Here is a 9,426-nt window from a genome sequence, read left to right on the forward strand (position 1 = left end):
AAAATGAATCTGATCCAACCTCTTCTTTTCCATTGCTTTACCAATGAAAGATCAAAAAACTCTTATTCACACATTTTAAATCATTTTTTAATATTTTATGTATGGGCCTTTTCACAGCGGACATTTTGATTCATCACAGTAGAGAAGGTACAGGTATTTGACAATGCCTCCATTGTATTAAAATGTCCCAGTGAAAGTAACAGTCACTGAGCCAGGGTGCACAGTACCAGCCAGGAACCTGAAATTAAAACAGCTAAACTGAATGCTGCCACAATTAATTTCACTATTTACACCTTTGCTTGTATAAAAAAAAAATATCCATGAAAAAGGCACGTGCTCTGGCACTAAAACTAAGTTGAAGGTGATAGTCGGAGCTTTACAGTTTTACAATGACATTGTAACAAATGGTATCATCAGTAAAAGTGTCAGATCGGCTGTGTTAGATTGGTGCACCCAAAATAAGTGTACCCTATTAAAAAGAAGAAAACATTTCTGTAAGTGCTGCTGCTTTTGTACACTGCTGGATATCTAGAGACCCCTGCTGTATCTCTGGTGGATGGGGTTTACAATGGCTCCTGTGTTTATAGAAGGCCACACATTATACAATGTGCAAGGAGGAGTTTGTTGGACATTGCATCACTGATTCACTGCTCTGTTTCATAGCTGGATTGAGGGCCCTGTGGCACAGCCTAGATCTATTGTCCTTGAGCACGGACCCATAACATAAGAGGGGAAACCATGCTAAGCTGACATAACACTGACGCATCAGTAAGGCCATGGTGACTGGCTAGAAAGTCGGCAACTCATACACATGAACACACACTTTCTTGTATCCCTCATACTGTATATAGTGGGATTTGTGGAGTCACGGTTTCTCCTGGTGAAGAGTTCAATGTCTTATTTCAGTTTCAAGATTTGTAGGACTATGATACCCATAGTGGAAATATGCTTTTTATGTGGTGAAAGTATCTAAGAAAAAGAGTTAGAATTCAATCTTTGGACTTTATAGAGTTTAGAGCACACTCACAGAAACACACACGTTGATCCCCAACCCCAGTGTTGAGGCCCATTCTTCACTTTTTGTAATCACACAAGTAAAGCCTTTTCACGGTAAAACGACACCGCCATGGATTTCTTTCCCGAAAATGTACTGGCATGATTAAGTCAGTATTGTTCTGTTGATCCTGGGATCAGAACGTCTGGGAAACCCAGAATGTCTGACACAGACACACACACATTACTGTAAACACACTATCTCCCGTTGCTTTTTTTGGTTCTCATTCTCTTATACCTGTGAGACCGGTGAAAATTGAAGAGTGGGTCCCCTGTTCAAGTGCTGATCATTTAATCCCCTCCCTGCTTGGGTTTGAGATCCTTTCTTCCCATTTGTAATCCCAGTGCAGAACTGGAACATCAGAGATTAGTATGTGATTAGACTGTGCCTGTCTCAGTGACCCGAGCTTGCCGACAGATCCAAAGCTTTGTCTGTTCTGGCACACCAGTCAGAATCATTAGGTAATTTACCACTCACAATTAAGTTTCCAGTTTGGTCTGAAACTTTACTTTATACTGAATCAATGTTTTTGTATATAACGCACAACCTCCACTTAGGAATGTTTGTCCATTGATATTCTATTATACAAAAAATATTTAATAATGTAAAACTATTATTGAACCTGGCTCAACTCTTGCCACAGCACAATAAAACATAATTGGCAATTAAGTGTATTGGTGAAATGTACGCAGGTGCACATTCTAGTAGAGTACCAATACAGTATGTATAATTGTGTCTACTGTCTGATGATGCATTTTAGTAAATAGGACATTCTTCAAGAGGGAGCACTGAGATCCATTTCTGGGTCATAAGCATAGACTGTATATATAAAGGTCATAAGCCAGAGAATCAAGGAGAATAGGAGAATAAGAAGAGCACATTGTCCCATCAACTTCTGTTGAATTGTTGACTTTACACCCCAAACTGTAAACAATTGCACTTATTTATTGTGTTATGAAATGTCAATCAATGAAGGATCAATCGTTGCTTTCGCTGTAGCTAAAAAGGTAATTTTATTTTGTTATGTCATCTCAAATGTAAAGTATTTTGGTTGTGGTCAGGGAAAGGCAGTGAGCCAAACAACCTACGTGTAAGCATACAGTACATAGTATAGCAAAGCAAACATCTTTTTTGGGTGAGTAGCTTTCACTGGAATTGTAAACCGAATGAATGAATGTATTATTCCATAATAAGACGAATAATAAAGGTATTCTGACCTGTAATTACATTTGAACCCTTATGCAACCCAATTGTGTTTTTTAATGCAATCCTATTGGTCCGAACACGCTTATTGTCGTAACGATTTAATGTCCAATCTCGCAAATAATCTTGATTCTCAGCATTTGATGGATTATAATAATAAATTGTTTTTGTTTCAACTCTTAATTGATCAACTCTGCCTGAATGATATCTTCAGTTTAAAGTAATTAACATTCCATCCCATATCATGTAAAAAGGGTAGCATATGCCACCTAAAAAACACATTTTGCCCCCCCACCCTTCTTATTGATGAGACATTAAAACGTCAATCGAAAATGTACAATGGAAAGGAAATGGCTTGTTTGCTGTTTCGATTTCCTTGCCATTTTACATTCCTTGCTGCAGTTTGCTTCCGCGGATATTTGATTTAGCAAGAAAAAGATTACACTTAAAAATGCAACATGCACCCTGTCTCCAAATAACAAGAAAAATGTAACTCGCTATTACAGATATACCCTCAGGATTGTGTTTTTAGGTCTGGTGCTTTTCCTGGTCTCCCCTCCCCCCTGTTTTCTCTCCTTCCTCTTTGTTTGCTCGTTCTGCTTGATCCTCTTCTATGTGCCTTGTCTCCTCCCAGCGACAGCACCGGCTTTGTGATTGGTCAGCTGAGAGGAGAGGAGGAGCTTCCCTGTTGCCCTTGCTGTTTTTCAAGCTCTCGGATCAGCCCTGTCGTCAGTTTCGGTAACAACCAGACGAGGGAAACATACGTCGTTTCGAACACGTTTTAAGCAGCCTTAAAACGGCATAAATAGCGCTTTATTACACGTACATTCAAGGAGATCATCCAACCAAGCGAAGGAGTTTTATAATTTGTCCTCCGTAAAGGAACAGAAAGGGAATAAGGGATTTTGTCGGTGACCGTGTCCTTCCTGTCCAGCCCTTTGTTTTTTCACGGCTGCGCTTGAGCAGGCGACAATAGCGCCCCCGCGCGAGCCAACAGAGAAGAGCTCGAGGATAGGGAGCCAGACGAGAGCTCGAGCCTCCTGCCTCGCGAGCAGCGTGGGGCCCCACAGCTCACTTGTCCGATGCGGAGTGAGAATGAGTCCCGCTCTGGAAGCCCTCATGCAGGCGGACGGGACTCCTTACCCCGGGAAAGGGGTAATGCTTGAGCCCTTCGTGCACCAGGTAGGAGGCCACTCCTGTGTGCTGCGATTTGGGGAACAAACAATATGCAAGCCCCTCATCCCCCGGGAGCACCAGTTCTACAAGAGCCTCCCTCCAGAGATGAGGAAATTCACCCCTCAGTATAAAGGTAAGACCCCCCATCCCAAATCTGCAGGAAGTGTCAACCTAAATGATGTTGTTTTGATGCAAAGCTGCTACCTTTTATATATGTTTGTCAATTCTTGTTCTAACAGTGTGCAATAAATCTTTACTGAAAAAAATATTGCATTGCAAATATGTATTTGTTCAGATCGTAAGGATTTTATTTAGCTTTGGGTAAAGTCTCATTTAAATTGATTGCTGCAAGGGTTAAAAGAACACGGCGTACACAACACACTGCAATATGTTTTTTTATACCTATAGATAGACCCGTTTCTATTTTCAATTGTAACCCAATGTGACTGGATCAATGACACCACAGCATTTTTTCTAGATGAGGCTTTTATCTCAAACTGGGGGGGGGGGGGGTTCAAGTAGCATCCAGGCTGAGGGTCCCTACAAGTGTTTTGCGTCGGTTTTAAGATGGCTTCGGTTACAAGATGAGATGAATTCCTTCCACAGGGATCAAAAATAAATGGGGCAGATCACTTGAGTATTTTTCCACCAACATCATACAAACATGGTCACACTGTGTCTTGCTGTTCTACCAACAGACATTGCCAACTGTATCATTAGTACATGCTATACAGATAAGGGCCTGTATGACGGAGTTGGGACACACACTGGTTCCTGACTTCTTAATTCAGAATGGATCTCAGAAAATACCCAGGGAAGATGAGGAGGGTAAATAGTAGAGGGAAAAAAGCTATTCTGACTCCTGGGGCCTCTGACCCTATTACATTCACACAGTAATAATGGGAAGAGTTTTTGCTTTGGTTTTTAAAGAACATAGTCATTTCTGGTGTTTTTTTATTTTTATAGATATAATCATTAAAAGGCCATTTCAGGGACACCTGACATTGGCCTGTTATCATGAACAAAACACACTTTAATGAAACATTAAAATATTGTAAAATTGTCTGCATCTAGTGTTAATCACTGTGTGACTGCAATATACAGACATGAATGCCAGCTTTGAACTTTTGAACCTAATGAAACAAGGGTCATTGGTAATGATTTGCTACTCTTTCAAAACCAGGGCTGTTATATTACGTCCACTGTATAGTATCAGACTATTAAAATCTTAATAGAGGCACCTATTACACTAATTTATGAGGCCTTTTACTGAAATGACTCATATGTTCCCACACTCACTGAGGTGGTGTGATGACATTGCAGCTCTGGGTGGACGGTGTGAGGACACGCTCCGGGCCTCCTGCAGGATGGTGATGTCAGTCAGTGCGCATGACATTAGCCTCTGGCTGCGGAAGAGATGCGGATGCTGGGTCCTCAGGCCCGCTGTTTAACATGCACACGCACTCAGATGCATTTTTTTTGTTTGGTCAGGTTGTTCTAAATCACAATTTATTTTCTGTTATCGAGGGGCTGTTATTAAATATGAATACAACTTGTGTTGGGTGCTGCGGCCGTTTCTGCCACTATCTCTTCTATACCAGTTTCAGCCTCATCACTACTTCCTGTCTGTGGTTAATCTCTATTAGCCGCTGCAGCTGTGGTTTCTTTTCCAAGTGCGACACATCCCCCACCCCACACAGAGACTCATAACACACAAGCCCTTTTAGGGACTTTTACCAGGGGCGGGGGGACTACCAGTGGGACTTTTCTTGGATCGTGTAATAAATAAGTATTGTCACTAATGTGTCTCTCTGATCATTAAGAAAAATAAATGTTTTTTTTAACTGTGTTTCTGAAACTGTGGTTGATATTCACCTCAAAAAATCTGGGGAAAAAATGCAATTGTTCTTGTTCTATTAAAGGCCTGCTTAATAAACTGTGTATACAGGCCAAATGTCACTGAATCATGGTATGAAACTGACTGTCTGTAATGGGGTTAAGCACCACTCTGTTTCTTCTTTAGGTGTTTGATGTATGTTTTTGTATGTGGAAAGTGGGAACTGTACTTCATTTTCTCATGTCATTGCAGACTGCTTGTAACTCTGTTTTATGAGTTATTGTGTGTGTGTGTTTCATGAGGATGTTTAGCCATTTTTAAATAAATGTCCTGCTCAGTTTGACACATTTCAGCCTCGTGTGGTATTTGTCTCCTTTCCTTAATCATGAGTCCTTCAAATACTGTTTGTGGTCTTACATTTGTTTCTCTCAAATTATCTGTCCGCCTTTCACTTCACATTTATTTCACATCTACAGTTACTTCCATTTACCATTAGTGTGTGCATGTGGAAATGTGAACAAGCAAATCACTGTTCGAGTGTGTCAACATCTTTGCAGAAATGTGTTTTTAAATGTGGATTCAAACATTTAATGATAAATGATTACCTAGTATTTTACCCATTATTACGAACTATTACCAAAATATAACATCATTTATATTGATATAAAATAGGTCAGTACTCATAACCACTCTGCTGCTTCATCTCACCTTCTCTCAGGTGTAGTGTCAGTCAGTTTTGAAGAGGATGAGGAAGGGAACCTGTGCCTCATCGCCTACCCCCTCCACAGTGAGTCAGGGGATCTGGAAAACAAAGATCCCACCACAGACAGTGAGCCTAAGAGCAAGATGCTGAAGTTGAGCAAAAAGAAGCAGTCCTCGTTGCTTTTGGAAAATGAAAACTACAGCAAAGACAGAACTCGACACAGCCGTAAAGAAGAAAAGATCATGAGGTGACGATGCTCCCCATACCACCTTAATGTTTTTTTTTTTTTTTAAACGACGACTTCATGATAAAGTTCTGTAACACTAAACATGTTTCCTTTGTTTTCCACTTTGCAGTTATAACCGGGAGGAGGTGCAGCAGCAGCAGCAGCAGCAGAAGGCAGAGGTTCTGTTCTTCAGCCTGGAAAAAGGCAACGTGGTGCCACAGATCAAACACAACCCCTGGAGTCTTAAATGCCACCAGCAGCACTTACAGAGGATGAAGGACAATGCAAAACATCGCAACCAATACAGTATCCTTTCATGAATGAACATCTGCTACTGGGTGTCTCCAATGTGCAGTAAAATAGACTGATGAGTCTTTGATGTTAATATAAGCTTATATATTCTGAGAGTTTATGGGACTATTGTTGTTATTTGATCCTTGACCCCCTTTAACAGAATTTATTCTATTGGAAAACCTGACGTGGCGCTACACAGTACCATGTGTCTTAGATTTGAAGATGGGAACTCGCCAACATGGGGATGATGCATCAGAGGAGAAGAAAGCCAATCAGATTCGCAAGTGTCAGCAGAGCACATCCGCCTCTATTGGAGTGCGACTTTGTGGCATGCAGGTATGATACAGAAAAAACTCCTTTGCATTGAAGTTGTTTGTATTGGTTACATTTGGATCAGTAGTGCTCATGATTCTGTGTGTCTGCAGGTATACCAGTCCGACTCAGGCCAGCTGATGTTCATGAATAAGTACCACGGCCGTAAGTTGACCCTTGCAGGCTTCAAAGAGGCGCTCTACCAGTTCTTCCACAACGGGCGCCGCCTGCGGAGAGAGCTGCTGTCCCCGGTGCTGCGCAGACTCCGGGAAATGCAAGCTGCCCTCGAGGCCTGCGAGTCCTACCGCTTCTACTCCAGCTCCCTGCTCATCATCTACGACGGAGACCCGCACAGGACTCCTCCTAGACCTAGACACCGTGGTGGGGAAGAAGGTGACGAGGATGAACCCTCTGATGATGATGAAGAAGAGGAGGAGGTAGATGATGAGGAGGAAGGGGCTTTTGGCTTCCGTTGTTCCTCCTCAGCCGGGGGCAGTGCTAGTGTGGCGGGAGGGAGCAACAGCAGTCGCTCCTCCCACAGCACAGGAGAGTCCAGCAGCACCACGGCAGACGTGCGCATGATTGACTTTGCTCACACCACCTGCCGGCACTACGGAGAGGACAGTGTGGTGCATGAAGGCCAGGACAGTGGGTTCATTTTCGGCCTCCAGAACCTGATCACCATCATCTCCCAGCTGGAGGATCACAGTACTGACTGAGGCTGGACTGAAGCCAACATGGTCTTAATTTCAAGCATGGGAAGAGCTCATAGAGCTGAAACCTTGCTACTCTAAGGTGCATTGCCCTTACGCCTACTTGAGGGTCTGACCCCCCTTCTGCTTGGGGGGAACCTCATCTCGGGGACAGGGTAGAGTCTATGTGGCCCTTCCTGCGCTCTCCCTCACCTGCCAGAGGACAGGGCTGCCTGTGCCCTTACTTGCACTTTTCTCTTTCTGGGACTGGTCCTTTTCTTTCATGGTAGGAGAAATGTTGTATGAGGCGGCGGTCTCTAAACAAACACAGGGACTCCTGTAGCATTCTAGGACCCCCTCTCCTCCTCTGGTACAGATGAGTTTCTTTACTGTTAAGTTCTCTCTGAGAGAGAAAGAGCGAGGCAGAGAGAATTGAAGCTTAAGTGTAGTTCTAGGAACCTGACGTGGTGCTTTACCTGTGATATGACATACGTTTTTTTGTAAGAAGTTTGGACTGCAGGTCCCCCGCAGCACAGCACATTATTAGGGGGGAAGTTGACTGTATAAGCTGACCTTGGCTGGCTAGGTCAGCAGCCGTGTAGCAATTGACAACTTAAGCTTCGGAAAAGGACATTACGTGTTTATATTGGTGTCTCTTAAGACTTCTGCAACAAACAAGTGTCTACGGGCACTTGGATTTACACTTTTTGGTGGAAGAACAAGTTTATTTAGCTCTAGAAGAAGGGATTTGCCTTTTTTCAACATTTGCTTTCTTCCCTTTACTTTCTTTCCTATAATTTAAAGAACCTTTGAAAAAGTAATATCTTTGTTTTGTCACTGTCTTTGTTTTTGTCTGATTTTCTCCTTCATTCCTGAAACTTTGACTAAACAAAGAGAATATATTGATTTAAAAACACTAGCTACAAAGATTGAATAGAGGCTATTTATTTGAAAGGATTGTTTAAAAACTTAAAAAATGGAAAACGGCTACATTCCATATTACCACTCTATCTGTTATGATACCGACTTTGATTTATTTTGTTATTGCAGGAGCCGATGTGTCTCTTGTATCTGTGTGTTAACAGTGTCTTAAAAAATAAAGGCATTCATTTGTGGTAAAAAATACTGTCTGTGTTGTGTTTGTTATAATAATATGCATTCACTGGACAAGAAGTGAAGTGGGGGATGGAAAATGAAATGTGAGCGGGATGCTGACACCAGATCTGGGATCCAGCTGGAGAGTTGTAACATAAGTATGCAAGCTGTGGAAACCATGAGTCAACTTTTTGAGTTGAATACTGTATGGAAAATAGTGACATTTTACCATTAATCCATCATCATTAACCTTACACAGGGTTAGGGTTATCTGCTAATGGGCACCACCTTGTCACACACACTGGAGGAGGGAGAATCGCATAGCAAAACACACATGACATAAGAGCCCAGGGTCATCACACAGTCCAACTGCAAAGAACACTTTAGCAAACCAAAGTGATGCATCGCTCTCACAACACAATGCGTACACTTATTAAGGTGTCATTGGAGGCAAAAATATGTTCTAATGCTCACTTTGTATATCTAACGGGTAAGTCTATGAAGACATAATGGATTTGGATCCACTAAAAAAACATTTTTGACCTATCCAGACCAATATAAACAGGTTGACATTTTAAGGCTATAAATCTTCCATAGATCCATGTATTACAATGGTCACTTGGCTCACTATGCACTAAAAAGAGGAAAAAGGGTATTGCTGGCTTTAGGTCGAGATACCAATCGATCTGCATTGATATGGAATCTGAAGCTTGAACTTCGAAATGAAGAGACAAAATCACTGTGGGCTTGTCTGGAAATGGTAATGCATTTGAGTTTGATGAACATGGTCTTAGGTCTTGTGTCAGTGACAATTCACAGCTGGGTGGAATATTT

General features: G+C 42.0%; 1 protein-coding gene across 1 annotated transcript; it reads left to right on the forward strand.

Annotated features, from left to right (window-relative positions):
• Positions 1–2,967: 2,967 nt before the first annotated feature.
• On the forward strand, positions 2,968–8,622 carry ip6k2b (inositol hexakisphosphate kinase 2b). The gene is made up of 5 exons (XM_034138792.1): positions 2,968–3,566; positions 5,989–6,220; positions 6,330–6,505; positions 6,654–6,829; positions 6,919–8,622. The coding sequence occupies exons 1-5, from the start codon at positions 3,353–3,355 to the stop codon at positions 7,522–7,524; spliced, it is 1,404 nt and encodes a 467-aa protein (XP_033994683.1). The 5' UTR covers positions 2,968–3,352; the 3' UTR covers positions 7,525–8,622.
• Positions 8,623–9,426: the final 804 nt, after the last annotated feature.

The sequence above is a fragment of the Trematomus bernacchii genome, unplaced genomic scaffold (assembly GCF_902827165.1).
Source record: "Trematomus bernacchii unplaced genomic scaffold, fTreBer1.1, whole genome shotgun sequence".
Lineage (NCBI taxonomy): Eukaryota > Metazoa > Chordata > Actinopteri > Perciformes > Nototheniidae > Trematomus > Trematomus bernacchii.